Source organism: Ips typographus, linkage group LG12 (assembly GCF_016097725.1).
Source record: "Ips typographus isolate SLU linkage group LG12, UJ_Ityp_2.0, whole genome shotgun sequence".
Classification (NCBI taxonomy): Eukaryota; Metazoa; Arthropoda; class Insecta; order Coleoptera; family Curculionidae; genus Ips; species Ips typographus.
In genome coordinates, this window is record NC_138433.1 from 3633672 (window position 1) to 3655999 (window position 22328).

The following is a 22328-nucleotide window of genomic DNA, read 5'->3' on the forward strand; positions in this document are numbered from 1 at the left end:
GGTGAACCTACATTAGTTGAAGTGCCGAGGGTGACTTTGCGACAGAATTGGAACCCCGTTGAGCCACCACTAAATACAGCAAACATGACAAATTGGACTCGGCAGGTGATTGCCACGCCTCTTAGAAGACAAATAAATCGTACACGTGTACGTGGTACGGCACCATATCAAGTGCCTATACGTGAGGAAAGAAATGAAGATCAGTTGAACACTGGTCAGGCAAAACCCGGAGAGACCCAAACCGAACAAGACAAGTGAAACAGTTATTGTTCAATATTTTATATCAATATTATATACTATATATTTAAAGTTTATCTATATAATAATGACTATTGTAGCACGAAGAAAATAAATGATATTTAACCATTTTTCTTGTTTAATTAAAGGTAAGATGGGTAAAGTTAATACAGGCGTAATAAGTTTTAAAAGGCGTCAAGTACGTCACTGTTATTAATATGATAAGGATGACACAAGCGTTACCCTGACCTACCTCAAAACCGCTGACAAGACAAAATAAACCGAGTATAGGTTGTTTACACTACTTAGGTAGAGTGCATTTCAAACCATAGGGTCATTAGACAACCGTAAATTTTGTTTTGTGTTTACGTTTTGATAATTTACTTTCTTATTTTTGTTTACAGTTAATCTAGGGAAGAAGCAATCAAACGTTATCGTCAATTTATTTTTTGTTTTTGGATAAATAAAGTATTTCTCCGCATGGATTTGAAATGAAGTTAGAACGTTCAATGTTCCAGTTTTTAGAACAACTTAGTTGATATGGAAATTGGGACATTAGTTAAACATATGCAGAAGTTATTGCAATCGGTTTGAGGTATACCAGTGAATAAAATTCACTCGGTTGAAGGTTATTAATTTGATTGTGATATAAAAGAAATATGCGTGTAATATTATATATTATTATATGTTATTATTAAGCCTTAAGTAACGCATATTAACCTTTGTTCTTATTTTCATTACATGTAAAAACCGCTTGAGGGAGCCATAAGAAGCCAATGTACTAAATGGCGCTGTGCAAAGCCAGTAATGGACGACCAGTGAAGATGACATTTAACCTTATCACCAGAGTCAACCACATGATAAAAATGAAGCCTAAGCAGAAGGGACTATGGAATGGATATTGCTAGACTTCAGCTACTGGACTATTTGGTGACCAGTGAAAGACGATGTGTTAAGTCATAGACAGGGCAATGTATGATTGTGACAAACATTTTTGTGCGAACAATGGCGCAATATAATTCGCAACATCAGATCTACTTATATTAGAGTAAAATGGTGCGTATTTAAGGGCTACCCAAGGTTTCAAATGTGTTATGTTAATTTAAGGGTTACTTTAATGATTAGGATTATTATAAGTTTAAGGTACGACGAAGCGATGACGTAGGATGGAGAAAGTAAGCTTTTTAGAAAATATATGATAAAAAAAAAAAAATTAAAATCAAAATTTTTGCTTACTCCATTTTTTCTAATACTGTTATAATAAGATGAATTTTATATAAGGCTAGCGATAACTTAGATTAATATTTAGAATTGTCAAATGTAGGAGTTACCTCTCTTAGTTTAAACTGGAGGACCAGTTTCATGGAGAAGGGGCAAATGTCACGAAGGATAATAAATCAAATTTATTTCACTTGAAAGGAAACATTAAAAAATGTGGAATGTTTATATTACTTGAGCGGAAACATTAAAATTGTGGAATGCGGTCGGAGTGCAACTGCAATTAAGATGCATTTGCTGAATTGCGAAATAATGTGGAATGTACTTGGGACTGGGCCTTTCGTGCGCTATTGTTTTATTTCCGGCACACAGCGTGCCGCCCAGGTAGCAACACTGGCTTGATCCACTCTTACAGTGGCGGCTTTCAGCTCAAATGGCATTCTGGGATCTTTCCAGGAATGCCTACTTGGCCAAGCTAATTGCTTGTCGCATAGGCCGGTGGGCAGCCCGGGTCCGGCTAGATATGCTGCCAGTATCATGGCAAGATTGCAGCGGGGTCTATTCCACATACCAAGCAGGCCAACATCAATTTTTAAAAATTTGAGTCCTCGATGCTGTTCCATCCGAAGACGCTTGAGCTTCTCCATCTCCATAAAACATCCGGTGCAGACATGCCGTCGTCCAGCCTTCTCGCCCTTCTCACCGACTATACGTCCTTTATTAAGATCGAGGACCTGCTTTACATTCTATATTCCCATACTGGGCGAGGCAGTGTTGCTAGGCTTAAGGATATTCTTGCCGCCCAGACGCGTGCCGTCTGCCATGCCGGCCGCACAGTCTGCATCTGGCCCGATCCACCGGCCGAGGTCGAGGAAATAATATTGCGGCATAGAGCAGGCGAGCCAGGACAGCTGTGCCTCTCGTCTGTGGAGCGGGAGCCGTGCAATTTTGTGGGTCATCTCGAGAAACTACCGCCAGACCAGGCCTTCCGCGTGCCCGCGGGCAGCACAATGGAGGTGCATGGCAGCCCGCCCTGCGAGCCGGATACCAAGGAGAATTTAGACCGGCAGAACATAGCTATAGCTGGCAGGTGCCAGTGCGCCAGGAAGAAAAGGGCTAGGCGGACCAGGAGCCAGGATATAGAGCATGCTGTGCTCACATCGGAGATAGACGCATCGCGCTTGTCCAGCCAGCAGGACCTGGCAGCACTGGACGCATCAGCAGTCGCAGAGAAAAGCCGCGAAAAGACGGTCTATACAGACGAATATCCTCAAATTCCAGAAGACCGAAGCAAGGCGTGTTGAAAAGATTGGAAGGTTTGCCCCGGTCGACCTCACAGGCAGCACTTTTATCTATGACCGGAGCTCCATAAGACTGGAGACGGTGCGAAGGCGAGACGACCTCCAACGGCCCATAAGGCTGCAGTTCATAAAGCACCACGACCAACGGCGTCCGCCGATATACCGGCCACGGGGAGTAATAATAAAGAATGCCTTCAGCTACCTGAAAATGAGGGAGATAATATCGTATGAAAACGACTCCTCGGAGGGGTGGGAGGTGCGCGACAATGACAGCGCGGTTGACATAGACAGTGCCGACGTCTCGGAGAGCAGCAGCGGCACCGAGAGCACTGACAGCCTCATAAGTGCGGATAGCACAGACAGCATAGTCGAGGAGCCCAAGAGGCGCCTCAAAAAGCCCATATTTCTCTACAACAAGGTGCCGGTGATTGTCTACTTCGAGGCTGATAAATATTCAGAGGCGCCCCTGAGACCGTCCAGCGACATTCCGCCGGGCATCCGCCTGGAGCTGACGGAGTTGCGCGGCAAGGGAGTGTCTATTGGCGACGTCTCGGAGTTCTACAATATCAAGGAGGAGGCACTTGCTGAGTACTACAGCAACACTCAGGCCTGATGGACACCGTCAGACCCTGGTGCGTGATTCCATGCAAATATAGGCGGAGTCCCAGATTCAGCAGCCTGAGCTGCCCGTATCTTTATTAAAGTTTAAACAAACACAGCTCAACACCCTCTTAGCCCCGCGCCTTTCGTGTTTTTGTGCAGTGGCTAGTGAAACCGCTGTCCCTATCGTTCATACCTTTACTTTGCCGGGCCAGGAGCGGCACTTTTGGCCCTTCCAGTCCACATCCCACCCAGCACTTGGGTAGAGCGCCCATGGATGCAGCCGATCCAGCCACGGTGCACATGCGTACAGTATTCCCGCCCTGCCCACCAGATATCACCGCCTTGCAGTAAAAAGCATATCAGATTGCTGCTGCGGCCTGCCTATGCTTCTGGTGTTCTGGGATTGAATAACCTCGCCTTATTTCCGCTTTAAAGCCGCGCACACGGAAAACCTGCCACCTGTGCCCAGGCATATTTTACAGCCAGTCCACCATCAAGCACCCCGCTGCGCCGATGGCGATCCATTTTTCCTAAGGTGCACCTCCCCAGTTGCATAGGAGCAAAAAAAATTTAGCCCATGATGGGCTTCTTCAAAGGTCTGTACCGCCAGCTGTGTGCCGCGGTCGGCAAGAAGAGGCTGCAAAAGGAGTACGAGGAGCTTATCAACATACTCAGGACGACCGTTCCTCTCGACATTCCAGAGCTCGAAAGGATGGAGGAGGTCCTGGGATGCGTTGTGCAGGATAGGACTGGCCTGGCTGCGCGGTTCCGCCTGCTTCGGATGGTGCTCAGGCAGCGCAAGCAGCTCGGGGCCGGTGTGAAGGCGCGCTACTCTATGTTTATAGCAAATGAGCACGACCGCCTGGCAAAGCGGAGGATCGACAGGGACAGGGACGTATCGTACGGGGTGAACGGAAACATAGTCTACGGCGACGTGGACAGCGATGAGGAGCGTACGTACTTCACTGGGGATAACGTTCAAGCACTGAACAGCCTGCCGTTCCGCAAGAAGCAGTGCTCATTTGATTGCGAAGACACCCGGTGCAAATCCTGCATCGAGGCGCGTCTGAGGAGAGAAATAGCTAAGAAGATGCAGCTGGAGGAGGAGATGCGGCGGGAGGAGCGTGCCAAAAAGCGCCGGCTGGAGAACGATGGGAAGGTTGTGACGGCACTGAACGAGCGCCTGGGATGCCCTCTGCTCATCGCCAGGTCGCTGGCCGATGACGCGTTCACGCTGGACGAGCTCGACAGCGAAGATCGAGAGGAGTTTTTGCGGTGGAAGGAAAACAATCGGCAGCTCGCTGGACAGATGAACAAGGAAATGTTCAGGGACACAGACAAGGAGATGCAGGAGAGCGTCTTCGCCGAGGATGTTGACGCAAGGAAGGATCGTGGCAATAACATTTTGTCCAAAAAACCGGGAAACGGCGACTACAGCACAGAGCTCGCTAGAGAAGAGGCTGTCCAGAGTAGGGTATTCGGCAACACAGCCCCCGCCAATCCATTCAACGCCGGAACGCCACTGCGACCAGCCCGCTTTCGAGCATTATTGCCAGCAGCCCGTTTGAGCTGCACACTACCAGGCCCCCTAAGGACGCAGCAGTCGGTGGCTCCAGCACAAATGGTACCGATGGTATTGCTGGCGCCGAGCAGCCCGCCTTAAATATATGGCCTGCTAACGGCGGCATGCTATTTTCACAACCCGGTGGTGCAAAAAGTGTGGGCTTTTCTACCAATTTAGACAACCAAAAGCACGCAAATCCTGCGGTAATTACCGGGGGTTCTGTTTCATCGACCAATCCTTCGAATCCCTTTGCAATTCTGGGCTCGTATCCCCGGAGCTCGGGTGCGGATGCGGCAGCCGTGCACAAGCCTTTTGCATCGCAGCCGGTATCTACGATTACAAATCCATTTGATATGAATAATTCCGCGCTGCCCAATCCGCCCATTGGGAAGTCTGGGGAGAGGGAATGACGAGAGTGTATGGGGCGTGTTTAGCAAGGGGAGTTTTTCCGCGGGTGTGGAAGGAGGCTAGGGTCAGGTGGCTGCCAAAAAAGAGCGGAGGGCACAGGCCAATCAGCCTGCTACCGACGCTCGGCAAGCTGCTTGACCGGCTGGTCAACGCCAGACTAGTCAAAAACGGCTTCTTGTATAAGATAATGTCAGCTTATTTCCTCCATGTAGTGTATTGGCGTGAGCGTTCAGTATTACTAACTTTGTCAGGTGACTAGCATATGGTAAGATCATTGGATGTTTGCTATCGTAGCTTAACATTGAGTTTTGTAATCTTCCTCCAACTCGTAAGACTCCATTGTCGTCCAGCCATGGAGTAAGATTGAGTATTTTGCTACTAGTGTCTAGTTGAGAGTTCTTTTTTAGTTTTTGTATTTCTGGTTCGAAATGTTGGATCTGATCAATCTTGACTAGGTGTGTTAGGGTATCTCCCAATTCATCAACTGTGAGTAGTGTATGCGAATTCGTTTGTTTCCTGCATTTTTGAATAAATCGTCTGCAGTATGCTATAACTCGAGTCATGTGGTTTAATGAAGAAAATCGCTCTATAAGTTCATTTTTTGTTTTACTGTTTTGAGTTGCGATTGTAACATAGTGACACATTCTGGCCTCCTCTGTGGTGACTTCTATTTGGTTCGTCGGCGTTACGATGGTCGATTTTAACCACGATGGACCAGACCACCACATTGCATGGTCTTTTAATAGAGTTGGGCTTATTCCTCTTGATATAATATCAGCTGGATTGTCGTCGGTTCGTACATGGTGCCAATGTTGGTTTGGAACTAGTTTGGTGATTTCTGCTACTCGGTTGGCTACAAAAGACCTGGACGGGTCCCCTTTTATCCACGATAGTGCTATTGTTGAGTCTGTCCAAGCGTGTACGGGGGTATCTTCTAGTGATAGGGTTGTAGCAGTCTTTTTTATTAGATGTGAAAGAAGCACGGCAGCACATAATTCTAGTCTTGGTAAGGTAACTTTCATTCTTGCCGGTGCAACTTTGGATTTGGCAATTAGCAGAATTATTTCTGCTTTATCCTGAGAGTTCTTTACTTTCATGTAGACTACGGCTCCATATGCCTTTTCGGAAGCATCACAGAACCCATGTAGTTCCACCTGACTGCTTTTGACTTGGTGGGTCCACCTGGATATAGTAATTTTTTCGACATGTTTTAACTCTGTTCGAAACATTTCCCATTTGCTTTTAATGACGAGTGGTACAGGATCATCCCAATTCAGTTTCTGCAGCCATAATTCTTGGATAAGGAGCTTCGCTCGGATGATTATTGGAGCTAACCATCCTAGGGGGTCGAATAACTTGGCAACTTCTGAGAGGATGCTTCTCTTAGTGATGGTATCACTGGTCGATATTTCGGTTTTGAATCTAAGCAGCAGTCTGATTTAGAGACACATCGTTTCGGATTCCATCGCAAATAATGGCAATTTTAGTTTTTTCAGGCGTAATTGCTAACCATGAGTTTGGAGTGTGTAACTGTTTCCATATTATTGATGATATGGAATGCTGTGTGATTTTGCATGAGGTATTTTCTTCTCGCTGGTATACTTGGTCTATTACGCAATTTGGACTAGTCTCTATGCCTCTTGTTGTAGTGGGTGAACATACGAAGACATTTTCCGCAATGTTCAGACTGTTGTTCAACTCATATTCAGAAATTTGGAAGTACAACTGTGAATCATAGTCGACTGTTAGTAATTCGTTTGGAATATCCAGGATCCAATAGGACTTATTTTCTGTCTTCAGTGGAATTGGAGTCGATCTGATTAGCATAAATTCGTTGTGGTTTATCATCACAAAATATCCATAGACGTGGATAAATTCTTCACTGTGTTCCACTCTGGTCTGGAGCACAGGATAGGATATTATTTCGATGTTGGAAGGAATCTTTCTGGACGCAGCTGCTATAATCTCTTCAATCCGGCTCGAAGGACCAATGTAAATTCCTGTAATGGAATTCAGGAAGAATGCTCAGGATACTTGGTAGTTTATAGTAGTTTAGGTTGGAAGGTTGAGTAAGAACCGCTGTTGGATTAATACTGATTTTTATTTAACAGTTAACGACTATTTATACACATTTACAAACGTTATAAACAAATGAAAATAATAATTGCTGACCAATATTGTTCTGTGCTCCACATTCGAAGGTTTGGTGATTTTCCTGCTGACGCTGCGTTTGGTACCTGGTTGCCCGGTGACCTGCTGGCGGTGCATTAGCCGCAATAACCTAGTTAATTACCTTTGTGTTGTTTATGAAATATATAAACTGATAATATTTTTTATGACTAAATGTGAGTTTAGACAGCAAGGAAATGAAGCAGGAGGACATTGCCTGGGCCCAGTATGGGGTAGATTATGTCATTGAGGCGTCCGGCGTGTTCCTCACCAAGGCCGAGTGCGAGAAGCACAACTGCAGGCGGGTGCTCCTGACGGCGCCGAGGAAGGACATACCAATGTATGTCTACGGCGTCAACCATGCGGACATTGGGGGTGAGAAGGCTATCAGCGCCGCCAGCTGCACCACCAACTGCCTGGCGCCGCTTGTCAAGCTCATCAACGAGGCCTATGGGATCGAAGAGGGGCTTATGACCACGGTCCACGCGGTTACCGCAACCCAAAAGGTGACGGATGCAAAGGGCTCAAAGTGGCGGAGCGCGAGGAGCGCGATGAATATCATACCGGCGACGACTGGTGCAGCCGCCGCCGTGTGCGCGGTATTGCCGGAGCTGCACGGCAAGCTCAACGGGATGGCATTCCGGGTGCCCGTGCTGAATGGCTCTGTCGTGGACCTCGTCGTGAGACTGCAAAGCAGCACGAGCCTCGCCGACATCAGAAGCCTGATAGAGGCCTGCGGGATAAAGGACGTAATTGGATGCACTGTCGACCCAGTAGTGAGCTCGGACATAGTTGGCGACTCGCGGAGCTCTATTGTTGACATCGGAGCGTCCATGGAGCTGAATTCGAGGTTTTTCAAGCTCATAAGCTGGTATGATAACGAGTACGGCTACTCGTGCAGGATTGTCGATATTCTGAGGTATTTAGAGTCGAAGTGTTAATAAACCTTCTCGCCCCTAGTTTTGGACTATGTATTTGTATTCCGCGATGCCAGGCTAAAGCTGTCGTGCGATATCCATCTTTATTAAATAGATACCACGGTCTCAGATCTCCGTATTCCATGCTGCCGTAGAAACACAAAGCAAGCTAAGCTGTTCACTGCCGAGTACCGGTGTCACCCAGTGTTTATTTGACGAATGGCGACCCCTCCTGGCCGGCCATTGGGATCCTAACATCGCTGCCCGCGCGGCTGTACGGGAGACACAGATGCCATAAAGAACGCCCGGCATTGCGCGCCATAGTGGGGCCCAGCACACCGCTGCATTCCAAATATAAATCGTGCCAAAAATTTCCCATATGGACGATTTTCTGGACTTCCTCCGTGCTAACATCGCCGAGCAAGCTCCGGCCACGTTTTCTCGGAGGTATAGGCCTGGAGTGGCCAGGTGGGAAATCCTGGAGAGCATAGATCCGTCCCCGCTCGACAGCATCACTGCGGCCCGAGTTATGTACGTGAAGAATCTGGCGCTTTTGCAGCCGGTCCCGTTTGGGGTCCCTGCAGATCTAGACGCGGCTGAGCGAGCACTGATGTACTGCTCGTACGGCGCCCACGAGGAGGCCCTCGCCGCGCTGGGCATCCCCCTCAGCTGCGAAATTGTCGGGGTAGAGACCACGGGCCGCTCGGGGGCCATAGCAACCGCCCTCGCCATTAAATTAACTGGCACATCCTCCACCGACCTGTGCGAGTTCGGCTGCGACGGCCTCGTCTACCGCGACTACAAGATCGAACCACTGAACCATGCCGAGCTCCTGTATCTTTATATAAAGGCCAAGCAACTGCAGTCCAGCGACGGAGAACAAGCGCTGATCAGGGCCCGTATTTTGGCGTTCGCCAATCAGGCCCTTCACGAGGCGAACGAACTAAACCCTGCGCTCCGAACGGGATTCCTGCTTATCAAAGCTGAAGTCACAAATGAAGTGCGCGATCTGGAGGGAGTGCTGAAGGGCCCTCTTGTCCTCACCGCAGATACATTTAGCAGCCCCATCACCTTCAGGCACGAGGTATGCGTGCAGGTAGGCCGCTCCTACATGGCGACGTATGACTACGGCGCGGCGTACAGAGTACTGAGCGGCTACCCGCTGTTCGACGAGAAAATCGACTGCCTCATAGCGATGAAAAAACCTGAGCTCGCGGTGCGCGAAATATACGACTACATTGCCCTGATCGGCAACGTCGACGACCGGAGCGACCAGATCCTCGTGTCGGGCCTGCACATAAAGCTCGGGCACATATACCAGGATGCCAAGTATTTCGACATGGCGGCCTCGATATTCCGCAGCGCGAGGCCCTACCAGCTAAAGGGCCTGTTGTTTTTCAGCAAGAAGCAGTATGCGGAGTCTGCCGCAGCCTTCGAGGCGGCGCTCGAGCTGACGCCCGGCAGCGAGGAGCTGCGTTTTTCCTACGCATGCTCGCTTGTGGAGCTGGGCCGCGTGGAGGAGGCGCTCAGAATATTTCGAATACTCAAGTGCGAGAACCCCCAGAGCCAAAGCATCTCGAAGAACCTGTCGTATTGCTATTACCGGCTCAAGGACATCGAAAACACGCTGAGCTCCTTAAAATCTGTTGCTCTGCATGACCAGTCCGCCATGAAGCAGCTTCTGTACATCTCCATCCAGAATGACAGGCTCGACAATGTAAGGTGGTCTCTGCAGCGGGTCTGTTATGATGTGTCCATTGCCGAGGCTGTGAACTACCTCATCCAAGCCGGAAAGATGGGGGCTGCAGAGCTGCGTGAAATTCTACAGCGGAACGCCTACCTGGATGGCGAGCAGCTCGCCGCAATCTTTGCAGCCACGCGCTGATTATCGCTGCGGGGCGGTCCACGGCCAGAGCACGCCTGCATTGTGGGGCTTGTTCGAAGGCCGCCTCTTCGGGTGTCCAAGTGGCAAATAGCAGGCACACGACGCCTGTATCGACTATCCTGGCATCGAGATGTGGCAGATGTGCTTTTCTGCGCTTAGTTAAGTATATGAGATATGCGGAGGTTCGCCATGGGCTGCACCGCTATCTCTGTGCAAAGCACATGCGGATGTACCCGCCTGGCTATCCAGCCGGCGTATTTTCCGCTTAGGCCGGCCTTTTTCATCGACCGGATGAGCTCGTCCAGCATCCGCTGTCCTTCCCCAAAGGACCTGTACTCGGCAGCCACGTGTATTTCGTATATGTAGCAGAGGCGCTTTTCCACTCTGTACATCAGAAATCCGACCAGACCTTCATCGCGTCTCAATGTGATGAACCGGCTCTCTTTGTTGGACACGCTCTTGAGCTTGGAGCTTTTTAGGAGCCGGGCGCTGTTGTATGGCTTAACCCCCTCCAGAATGAGCTGTACGGCCCTCGGTATGTCTTTCCTGGCCAGCCTGCCGGTCCTGGATAGCTCCGGCCTACCGATCATCGAACAGCTGCGCTGCGAAAATTTTTTACTGATTACTCTCTCTCTAGATGAAGACTAGTTTACACTAACTAATATCCTTTGGCTGCACCGCGCTGGGAAGACGCCTCGTCCTCTCTACTTATCGCCGACGGAACGCAAATCCCGCCGCCATTGTTGGGGCCGCCCGCCCCGCACCTCCACGCAGGAGATTCCCGGTGGGCTGCAGCATCCCTACTATCTATCTATGTGGCGGCGCATGTGTTTTTAATTAACAATAGTAATAAGTGATGGCTGCCACGCCTAATACCATGCGCTGGGGAGGCCTGCAATTGTTATCGGGGAATGCAGTCCCGGCCCAGGAGCAGCAGCTATTCCCAATTGGCATTCTTATAAAGCTCAGTGCCCGCGCACTGATCCTGTATCTTCGATGCCTGACGGAGATACCTTTGGCGCGTGGCGCTAGTCCACGCGGACCTAGCAAGTCTGGCCTGCGGGCAAACCTGGGGCATGGCTGCGCGGGGCGCCGGGCCGCCAAAACCCGGCCCTGGTGTGCCAAATACACAGGCCGGGGTATTATAACATGCGGCGGCGTTGTTCTCTTCTTGCACCTTTACTTATTTAATCCGTCTGAAAGAATTTATCAGGAAAATTGATGGGGGAGATAGCTAAATACACGCAATATAATATACGCAAGTGTACTTTCATTTGCATCAACTTGGGGCCGCTCGCTCCTCGCAAGCCATGCACTTCGCACAAGAAGCCGTGGTGCCGTACGCCCCGTCCACCTCTATCCGCGGTGTTGCGGGCATTTTCTGGTTAGTCACGCGAAGTCTTTTAATTTAAAAAACAAAGAAAATTTTAGCCCATGATTTTGTATCTGGCAGCCGTAGCAGCGAGGTTCATTGTGTTCAGGACGCAGTCGAACGAGGATCTGTCGAAGCTGGCCGACATCTACGGCACCTACGATGGCGATCTCAAAATCGAGTTGAATTCCGAGCTTGAGAAGAACTCCTTTGTCGTCGAGGCAGGCGACATCTCCATCCCGGTGAGTGGCAAGGAGGAGCTCAAGTCGGTGATTGGCATAACGGAGAAGCTCGAGGAGGCGCCCGCCCAGCTGGCCGACATTGTCGAGGCTCTCCGGCAGCGCAGGATAAGCATGCTGGAGGATCTTAAGTCCGGTGCGTTTTCCTTCGTGGTCTTCTTCACGAAGGACCAGAAGCAGGTCAAGAGCCTCAAGGGGATCGAGGAGACGAGCGGTATGCAGTACTTTATCTATCAGCTCCGACGAGGAGCTGGCCAAGAAGCTTGGTGCCCCCTTCCCCAAGTCGACAGGACCGTGCTGTCGCTCCCCTTCTACGAGCAGTTTGCATCCCTCCATGCAGCCATGACTACTCCGGCCTTCTCCAAGATCACTCCGGCGAGCATTCGGATGTTGCAGAACCTGAGCCAGTCCATTGTCTACGTCATTGCGAGGCGCGAGGCGTACCGTGCCGTAAAGTACCAGCTGAGCCCGGCGATGAAGAAGTATTCATCTGATGTGAAGTTCATATACTTTGCCCCCGAGGAAATATCCTCGCTCGTGAGTCTGATCGGCTCCAAGGACGAGGACTATCCGCTGCTGCTCAGCATGTCCAAGGAGCACAAGTTTTTGGTGCGGAATATCAACGCAGAGAACTTTGACGAGGGTTTCATGAAGCTGCGCAACAAGACGGCGGAGCTCACCCGGTTCTCAGCCGTCATCCCCGAGGACAACGCAAAGCGGGCGGTGAAGGTCGTGAACACCGAGACTGTCGAGACCATTCTTGGCAGCCAGGAGCGGGACAGGCTTCTCGCCTTCACTTCCCCGAGCTGCGGGTACTGCAGCCAGCTCAAGCCTGTGCTGAACCAGATGGCCACCATGTTTGTGGAGCAGGGCGTGGACATCTATGTCGGCGAGTACAACGTTGTGGCGAACGAGAACTTCAAGCACGCGGAGATCACGGGCGTGCCCGCGCTGTTCTACATCAAGAAGGGCTCTTCCGATTTGCACAGGCTTCCGGTCGAGGCACGGTCGCTCAAGGCTCTTGTAGAATACGTCGCCAAGGAGGGCGTGAGTGCGATAGTCAACCCGGCGGACTATGTCGATGCTCCACCGGCCGCGCCTGCCGAGCCTGCAGCCGGATTCAATATCGACTCCGAAGACCTGGCGTCATCCGACAGTGTTGAAGTTACCGACGAGGTCGAGCCTGAGCTGGCCGCCGCCGAAGAGGCCGCTGCCGCTTCGAAGGCTGCTGAGGAGGCTTCTGGCGCCTCGAAGGCAGCTGATAGGGAGGTTCTATAAATTAAAAATTGGTTTCTCTGAGAGGGTATTGTCTTGGCCGTGCCATTCTTCCTGTAAAGAGCGTGTCTGTGCTACGTGTCAGGATGGATTTTTAATTTGCTTGTCCGTGTAGCTTCTCCCGCTCGGTCGAGGGGCCAGGTTCTGCTACCGCACTTTTTAGCGTGGCTTTCTTAGGGCGCCGCGTTGGCCCGTGCCAGGTGCATCCCCAGCTCGCCGCGCGACGATCCGAAACCTTGGGACACTAGCGGCGGCAGTGCATCCGCATAGTCGGCGGGGAATGAGGCCAGCCTCTCGCCAGACGCGCGCAACACTGGCTGCGACAACGCAGCACTCAGCAGCACGCTGCTGGCAGGGCGGTGCACCTGCCGACTTTATTATATTGTTGTAAAGCATTTTGTTGTATAAATTAATTATTCATCCCACTGTTTATTACAAATCGCATACGTCTCCATTTCCATCTCCAATAGAACATTCTGGGCCCAACATTAAATCTCGCCCCGCGGCATCTAGACGCCACTAGGCATTCTGAAGCCGGCACAAATGTCGCATTAATTGGAAAACGTTGGCAGCCATCCAGATGGCAGGCTGTTGCATGTGCTTCCATGCGTGGAGTTTGGTTTTAGTTGCTTCAGCAACCCGCGCTCATATACCGGTGCCTAGGGGCCCATAGCGGGCCCTCAGGAGCCCTGCACACATGGCAAGCCGCGCAGCTCCATCCATGCAGGGCGGGCCGCACACCTGGTGCGCGCGGCTGAAGCTGCATCCACGTAGGAGGCAGCACAGCGTCCATTTCCCCAGCATTTCCGTGCTCCAAAATCCACTGTCGCACACCAAACGCCGCAGTCAAGAGTAGAAGACAGAGCGCGTTTATGAAATATTTATTAAATGAACTATACTAACAAGCTAATGTGTGGGGACTATCTTCTTGATTCTCAACTTCTCATCGTAAAGACTCACCCTGTAGTAGTGGATGGAGTCGCCGTCCTCCGCAGACCGAATTATAATCTCCGTTGTCTGTCCTTCATCCAACTTCAGCCGCTTCGCAATTTTTGTCGCCGCAGTGTAGGGAAACTTTTCAGAGTAGGTAATCGGCTCGTTCAGGTAGTTCAGCTTGGGCTCGCCATCCTCGTCCACATAGAGCCACACCCTCTTTACCGCCGTGTAGAACGACGAGGCCTTCAGATACTGCTTGTATTTGTTGACCAGGTCGATCACGCGGCGCTCCGTATGGAACACATCGCTCTCCTCGGCCAGTATGGTCGACCAGTTGCCCTGTCCGTGCCGCTCAACTCCCCTGAGCAGCGCATCGATCTCCTCCCCGGTCCACTCGATCTTCGGCCTGTTCCTGTTCCGCAGGTTGGTGTACTCGTGGCCATCGGGGAGCTGGAAGTTCGGCACCCTCCTCAGAGACGAGGGCACAGCCTGGTCTCTCTCCGTGCTCTGCGGGGAGGACCCGCTGCTGTCTGCTGCATTCAGTAGTATCTCCTCTGCCTTCGCCGTCTGCTGGGTGTCGTTCATGTGCAGTTTGATGCTGGGCAACTTTTGTTTCAACACAGTCCCTGTTTCGTCGACGCGCCGATTAGATCTGGAAATATTTCTGCTTTGCCGGCGGTGCACGGCCATGCGGCCGAACGCCCGGGGATGGCCGGCGCATGCCCAGCCCAAATATCCCACCCTGCCCGGCCCACCCGCGCAGGCGAGACTTTCCAGACAGGCCAGTTTTAATTATAAAGGAGTTATTGCAACCGGACCGAGTATTAAGATGTGGAAAACTCCCGCATGTGCCCCTCCACAGCGCCCGCGTGAAACAGGGCTCGTGGACAAGAAGATGCGCCAGCCAGGCCCGCATGCAAGCACCGGGCAGACGGCTGGACGCGTGCAAAGGTTGCATGCCGCAAGGCAGGAATAAATATCAATAATTGCAAGTAATGAATTTATTTAAATGGTTAATTAAATGAGAAATTTTATTGAGGGTTAATGTGCATACAGGTTGCTCATTGCTGCGCGCAGACCTGCTCCGCAGGGTGCTGCTTCCGAGGCCTGCTGGCCTGCGCGGCGTGGGCTTCGGCCCTCGGTGCTTTTGAAAGGCAGATGGTTATTTTTATGCTGGGCACTTGTGTGGGTCTTCCATCCTCCGCAGCTTCACACCGCTGTGCGCATCTCTCTCTAATCCTTCAGCCCCCAGCCAATGCCCAGGCGAGACGGCTCGAGCACGCGCATTTGACGTACGCTCCTATGATTCCCGCCTCCGCAACATACTTTTGCGGCAAACAGATATCGCCCACTCGCACCATTGCATACACCAATATTCACAGGCAGATTTATTTTACAACAGCTACGGTATTAATAACGCTTCAGCGCACACGCAGCAGCCGACGTTTCGGGAGGTTTGCGGCAAAGCAGTCCGCGGCTGCAGCGTACCCGAGATATGGAGCTGTTTCGGTAGATGATTAATGGAGCTCATTAGCCGTAGGGCAATTTGTTTAGTAAATTTAAGGCTAAGGTCTGCCAATGGTGCGTTAGCTACGTGGCCCAGAGTTTACTGAACAGTACACCGGCGCCGGGCCAGCACTGCCCTTTTCCAGTGCTTTCACTCAACAATGCCACAGCCGCGCCAATGGCATGCAATTCTTCTCCGGACCGATCTGGGCGGATGCCTAAAGGAGCCGGCAGCTGCTGTTAGGAATATATGCCCCTGTCACCGGGCCGCCGGCCGAAGTACCGATATAGCTCATTCTGGGCAGCAGTACACCAGCGCTGCGCCGCTCAGCATTGCTCGGCGCTCCCGTGCAGCAGATCCCGCATGGCAGAGAGAGAAAGGTGCCCTGAAAGGTGCTGAGCATCCCGTATGCCATCAAGGGCCAGGATCTGCTGGTGCGGGCGAAGAACGGCACTGGCAAGTCCGCGGCCTTTATTATTCCAATAATCAACCGCATTAACGTGACGAAGGGCCTGCAGGCCGTGATTCTGGTCCCCATCCGCGAGCTCGCCCTGCAGATCTCCAAGATATTCATGATCTTTGGAAGGCAGATGGGCGTCAAAATGACATAATGCGGCTTACGGCCGGAGTCCACGTCGTTATCGGGACCCCCGGACGGGTCCTCGACATCCTGAGCAAGAAGGTCTGCCTCGTCGAAAGCTCGCCTATCATTGTGTTCGACGAGGCCGACAAGCTCCTCGACTCCATGTTCTACAGCTCTATCTCCGAGCTCCTGAAGATTGTCCCCGAGAGGCGGCAGATGCTTCTCTATTCTGCCACGTTCCCCCACTCCATCGAGGGATTCGTGCAGCGAAATATGAGCAACCCGCGCAAGATCAAAGTCTCCGAGCAGAACCTGCAGAACGTCAGACAGTACTTCGCGAAGATCAAGGGCGCGACCAAGCTCCCGTGTCTGAAATCACTGCTCACCACGCTGGACATCGACCAGTGCATCATCTACTGCAATTCGCGGGGAAACGTGAAGAACCTGGCCAGGAAGATCACCGCACTGTAGATACTCCGACATGGCGCAGGAGGAGCGGAACATCGTGTACCACAACTTCTCCAACAAAAAGTGCCGCATACTCGTCAGCACGGACATAACAACGCGTGGCATAGACGCGCCGGGCGTAAACGTGGTGATCAACTTTGACATGCCCTCGTCCTCCGAGAGCTACCTGCACCGTGTCGGCCGGGCGGGGCGCTTCGGCACCAGAGGGTGCGCAATAAACTTGGTGGAAGAGGAGGAGGCCGCGCTGCTGCAGATGTACGAGCGTGCGATTGGAATGGACATCCTTCCGATTTCTGACCCCAGCTTCAAGGGTTTCTGTAAGAAATAAAGTTAAAGGCCATCACCAGTTTATTTTCCCGAAGCTCTCCTGCCGCCTCTCTGTCTGTGCTTGCCGCTGGCCCCGGCCGTCAGGCCTAAGTAGACGGGTACCGGCTCCGGGGCTCCTATTGTGCATCCTCACTTGCACCCGCTGGCCCGGGTTCGGCCGGGTCGCAGGGAGGAGAATAGCACGCCCGTCGGCGCTAGTCGGGGAGCGCCCAGAACCACAGGAATGCGCGACGGTGGCGGATTTTGGACAACATTTTTAAGGCCATATGGATCCGCAGGCCGACATTGAAGTAAGGAGGGAGGCCCGGATAGAAGCGGCCGAGGCGTGCGAGCTGATACAGGACTTTCTTGCCGAGAACACCGAGCTCGATGGTATCTACAAAATACAGCTGGATGAGATTTGGAGCTACATGAAGGCGGAACTCTAATGGGCCTCCGCCACGGAGAGCATGCGACATGGCCTATCGAACACATCGCCTGGGGTGGCTATTATTTCAGGATGCCCTGTGTTGGCGTGAAGTTATTTAATTCATTGTTTCCCGCCATCGCGTACACCCCATGTGAGTATGATGGCCTGTGCGTAACAATGCCGCAGCTGAAGACGACTCACACTGAAGCATATCGGTTGTGAGTCTCAGCCGCCCCACGCCACTCGACAACACCCTGTAATAATACTCGGTATCCGTAAAATAAATCTGCCATATTTACAGGGGTAAGTCCATATCTGTGCCAACACGCCGTCCCCTGCGCCGGTAAAGATTGGCTGGCCCCAGCACTGCCGTCTACTTCTAGCAAGGTTGCCGGCTGCACAGCTTTCATTTTTTACGGACTACCCAGCGGCTGCCACCGCATCTTGTCTATTCCGCGCGGTGCTGCCCGTCGCTGGCTAGTCCGTAAAAAATGAAAGCTGCCTGAAGCCGTCGTGGTTTATCTCGCTGAGCCTCTCGAAGTCCCCGAAGGTCAAGAAGCCGCTCTCGTTCTCCAGGCTTAGGAATATCCGATCTACAATTGCCTTGGCATCCGCCTCTGCGTCCACAGCCCCGCGCACCATGGCCTGGAGATCCTCGATGCCCTCCATCATCTCGCCCCTGCTCACAAAGCCATCGCGGTCCCGGTTGTAGAAGCGGAATATCCAGCGCATCTTCTCAAAGCTGGAGCCCTTCGCAAGGATGCTGAAGGCTATGAGCAGCTCGTTGAAGTCGATGTTGCCCGTCTGCCCGATGTTGATTGTTTGGAAAAGGCTGGCACAAAACTTCTTGACCTCTCCGAATGGAAAGAAGGCGAGGAAAATCTCCTCCAAGTCGGCCTGCGTCATGCAGCCGTCGGGGTAGTTGGCCGTAAAGTATGTGGACCACTCCTTTACATCGCTGCCCGGGAAGTGGCTGAACTTCCTGACCTCCAGGTCGTTGACCCGTGGCTTGCTCTCCTGGCTGCCCATTTGTGGGCTTCTAAATTTAGGCTACTGAAGCGCCCGCCTTTTCACTCTTCACCTTCACCTCATCTAACACAGGCAGACTGCGGCGCCCCTCCAGACGATGCATCGATGGTGCAGAGGGATTTGCAGGAGTACAAAACCATCTGCTCCTGCCTATTTGGCGGCGCCTATTGCTTAGGCCACAAGATTGGCAGGATACCCCGTGGCTACAATATCTTTACACATAGAAATGAGGATAATTTGTATAATCCGATTATTTATAAAGATGCTGCGGACTGTGGCAGAATGGACGGTGGGCCGTGCATATCGCGCAACTTGTCTGACTATTTTACATTGGACAGCTACACTGTGAACACGCCTGAGGCATTTTCCGAGCCGTCGCAATTCCATTACTCCTCTGGCAAGCTTAGGGTAGCTGGCGGAGATGTATTTATGGACGGCGAGCGGTGCAAAATAGCAAGCTTTGTATTCAAGAAGGGCAGAACACTGGCAGATGCTATAGACGTGTCTAATAAGATTCGGGGTAAGCGTGGGCTGTGAATGGGCCGCGGGCTGCCCTTGCAAGGCCATCCACGATTACTGGCCCACCAATCTATTTGTTTTAAGAGCACCTAGTGGCATTGTAAGCGCAAGACTATACATATTGGCAGTATTTAACAGCAACAGTCCCTTCTCTTTGCAGTTAATAAATGAATGCTGTGAGGTGCTGTGGGATTTTGACCAGTAGTCGCAGCCGACTAATTTGCTATCATGTGGCTCGCTGCCGACATCCCGTCCTGGCGTCACTCCGCTGTCTATATGCCGAGGCGACGGCCGAAACCTGGCCATCAACATTTCGGCCGATGGCCTCGGGATACCCCGCAGGTGTGCTGGCAGCAGGCATTGATATATCCGTCGCGCACAAGCGCCATCTTGTGCTCGGGCAAAACCCTGCCCCTAACAATACATGGCTGACATGGCCTTTTCGGCAGTATCAGCTGATACAGATCCCATGTTCCGGGATCCTAGCAGAGCCCACCTGTCCCGGACAAATTTAATCGGCTGTAAAATTTTAACTAGGAGCCCGTATGATTGAGCATTCCACCCTCGCCAACCCGTACTTCCTAATAAGCGTCTCCCTTGTTACAATAATTGCGGGGTACATTATCTACAAAAGCCAGATGCGCATGGAGAGCGTAATAGACCTTCCCCGGGAAATTAGGAACTACAAATTCAAAGGTATTGTCACGAGTGTGGGCGATGGAGATGGATTCAGGCTGTTCCACGTGCCTTAGATGCGCAGCAGTAAATATGGCAGGGGCTCGCCTAAGCTGCCCTGCTTACCGGCATAGATGCTCCGGAAATGAGGTGCTTTAGCACGCCTGGCCAGCCATTTGCCGAGGAGGCCCGGGGGTATCTTAGAGGGCGAATACTGGGCAAGATGGTCCATATAACGTATGGGCGTATCGTAGTGATGGTGCATGTGAAACCGGGGTGGATATCCTGGCAGAATGTCAACCTAGCCATGCTCCAGGCCGGGATGGCCTGCGTGTACGATCGGGCAGGCGCTGAGTATGGGCCCTACAAGAAGGAGTTTGAAGAGGCGGAGAAGGCGGCCAAGAAACGCAGGCTTGGAATGTGGTCGCAGAGGAATGCGGTTCTGCCCATGGACTACAAGAGCCATCATAAGTAGTGCTTGGCTATGTAAGTATGGCTTGGCCGGATGTAATTTATAACTGTGTGGGAATAACGGCCGTAGAAAATATGCACCTATACCCATATTGGTGCTCTATATTCGTGCAAGCCCGCTGTACTGCACTGTCTGGAGCGTTCCTGCCTTTTGCTGTCCAAGCTGTGGCAGCCTTCGGTGTGCCCGGGCAATGGATACGGCCCTCCGGGGTACGCACCCCGTGTGCCGGAATACATTTTTATACAAACTTGCTGTCGACACCCAGGGCCTTCTTCACAGGAAACCTCACATAGTCCAGCACGCGTAGGATCTCCCCGACCCGTGGAGTCTGCTCCAGCATCTCGAGAAGGCCCATAAATATGGCCGCATGCTGCGGATCAAATATGCCTAGGAAGTCGCTGTAGCACCTCTCCACAGCCTCGGCGGGGTCACCGCGCGTGAATATGGCCTCCTTGAGTGCCAGAAGGTTTTCCATGGATGGGTGGGCTTGAAAAATTTTGTCACGGCCACCGTTGGGGAATGGTCGGCACAATCAAATACAGCTACAGAGCCGGATATACACCTCTCACGCCGAGGGAGTACAATGATGTTGCGGTTGGGCCCTTGACGGGGGCCTGCGACGCACCATCGCTGGGCACCGGCAAGTTTACATCGGTCACGCCAGCAGTATTAGAAAAAACACGGCTGCTGAATATAGCCAAGCTGCCCTGCAGCTGGAGGAACGTCTACACGGTAAGGCTGGGCCACAAGATGGATTTTATTCCGGGGGACGCCGTCGGGCTGGTCGTGCCCAACAGCGATGCAGCCGTGGACAGGCTGATGGCGCTGTGCGATATTCCGAGCGGCTGCTACAGGATTGAAAGGACAGGCAAGGCGCCTTTTACGTTCGAGGGGCAGATTCGTGACTTTTTCAAGTACAGATACGACATTTCTGGAATACCGAGGAAGATACATCTCTTAAATCTGGCCAAAACATCGCCAATGAAGACGCACATGGAGTATATTTGCAGCCCCGAGGGCGCCAGAGACTACATCGGGCTGGGGCTCGGCTGGCACAGTCTCGTCGACATAATAGAGTGCTTTGGCTGCAGGCCGGGACTCGAGGATCTGGTCAGGAACTGCGAAATCATTAAGCCAAGATACTACACGCTGATAAACAGTAGGGAAGACAGCTGCGAAATACTGGTGGGGGAGATCACGCGGCAGGAGGGGCGATCTGTGAAGTACGGGCATGTCTCTGGATACGTCAACGCTCTGTACCACGGGAGCCGCGAAAATGCGACGAGCACACACGCGGCAGATCCGGCCGGCCATAGAATGCAGCATGCGTGCTGTCCTGATGTCGAAATTGCCTTTAGGAGAAACCCGCTTGTTGGCAGGATTGATACGGAGTGCCTGATATGCTTCTGCACGGGCACAGGCATAGCGCTTTTCCTATCGCTCTACAAGAATAGGCCTGCGGGCCAGAAGACTATTCTGGTTTACGGCTATCGGAACGATGAAGATGATATTTCGCGGCTCTATGACCTGGAGTGCGATGTTTTGCGGGTCAAGTCATCGGAGGGCGCACGTGTCACGCAGCACTGCAATATTATAGAGCCCTACAGAAAGCAATGCAGCGTTGTGATATGCGGAAATATGGCGATGCAGCGGTCGACCTTTGTGGAGGTCAGGCGCCTTTATCCTGAGCTTGCCGCGGAGCACAGGATTATCCTGGACAACTGGCAGTGATGGCTTGGCTGCGCGCTCAAGTTGGGCCCTGCAGCCAGAACCAGGCGGTATTTTGGAGTCCCAGTAATTGGAATTAAAGGTCGAGGTCTGCTTCTACTGTGTCTATTGTTGCGCGTGCCTGCTCTGGTGCCCGAGGATATTAAGTCCGCCTCACTATAGTTGGGGCTTAGTTAAAAAACACTAATTCAATGGGGTGGGCGGTGCGCAGCCGTCCTCTGACCTGTTGTAGGGCGCCATAGTGGCGGGTATGCGGCAGCATAAGTAAAGACCGGATCACAGCGCCTGCGCCGACATGACCCAGCAGATATTTCTGCAATGTGTCTGCAACCGCTGACGCAAGACAGCTTTGCGCAGGCCAGCAGAAAAACACTACACCCGATGCGGGACTCGAACCCGCAGCCCTCAGATTAAGAGTCTGATGCTCTACCGATTGAGCCATATCTTCACACGGCCGATCTCGCCGTTAATCAGGGTAAAGTAGGCA

At 52.0% G+C, this 22328-nt stretch overlaps 5 protein-coding genes across 5 annotated transcripts; 4 read left to right on the top strand and 1 right to left on the bottom strand.

Moving 5' to 3' along the window:
- The first annotated feature begins 7697 nt into the window (after window positions 1–7697).
- Window positions 7698–8441, top strand: LOC145736720 (uncharacterized). Its single transcript, XM_081991135.1, has one exon. The coding sequence runs from the start codon at window positions 7698–7700 to the stop codon at window positions 8439–8441; it is 744 nt and encodes a 247-aa protein (XP_081847261.1).
- Window positions 8442–11736: 3295 nt separating this feature from the next.
- On the top strand, window positions 11737–13191 carry LOC145736721 (uncharacterized). The gene has a single exon (XM_081991136.1). The coding sequence runs from the start codon at window positions 11737–11739 to the stop codon at window positions 13189–13191; it is 1455 nt and encodes a 484-aa protein (XP_081847262.1).
- Window positions 13192–16241: 3050 nt separating this feature from the next.
- Window positions 16242–16685, top strand: LOC145736722 (uncharacterized). The gene has a single exon (XM_081991137.1). The coding sequence runs from the start codon at window positions 16242–16244 to the stop codon at window positions 16683–16685; it is 444 nt and encodes a 147-aa protein (XP_081847263.1).
- A 1210-nt stretch (window positions 16686–17895) lies between these two features.
- LOC145736723 (hippocalcin-like protein 1) lies at window positions 17896–18447 on the bottom strand. Its single transcript, XM_081991138.1, has one exon. It carries the CDS (start codon window positions 18445–18447, stop codon window positions 17896–17898), a length of 552 nt encoding a protein of 183 aa, XP_081847264.1.
- Window positions 18448–20632: 2185 nt separating this feature from the next.
- Window positions 20633–21844, top strand: LOC145736724 (uncharacterized). Its single transcript, XM_081991139.1, has one exon. The coding sequence runs from the start codon at window positions 20633–20635 to the stop codon at window positions 21842–21844; it is 1212 nt and encodes a 403-aa protein (XP_081847265.1).
- Window positions 21845–22328: the final 484 nt, after the last annotated feature.

Bases quoted from the DNA above. Each gene is read 5' to 3' on its own strand.
- LOC145736722 (XM_081991137.1), top strand. From the start codon at position 16,242: ATGCGGCTTACGGCCGGAGTCCACGTCGTTATCGGGACCCCCGGACGG.
- LOC145736724 (XM_081991139.1), top strand. From the start codon at position 20,633: ATGGTCGGCACAATCAAATACAGCTACAGAGCCGGATATACACCTCTC.
- LOC145736723 (XM_081991138.1), bottom strand. From the start codon at position 18,447: ATGGGCAGCCAGGAGAGCAAGCCACGGGTCAACGACCTGGAGGTCAGG.
- LOC145736721 (XM_081991136.1), top strand. From the start codon at position 11,737: ATGATTTTGTATCTGGCAGCCGTAGCAGCGAGGTTCATTGTGTTCAGG.
- LOC145736720 (XM_081991135.1), top strand. From the start codon at position 7,698: ATGAAGCAGGAGGACATTGCCTGGGCCCAGTATGGGGTAGATTATGTC.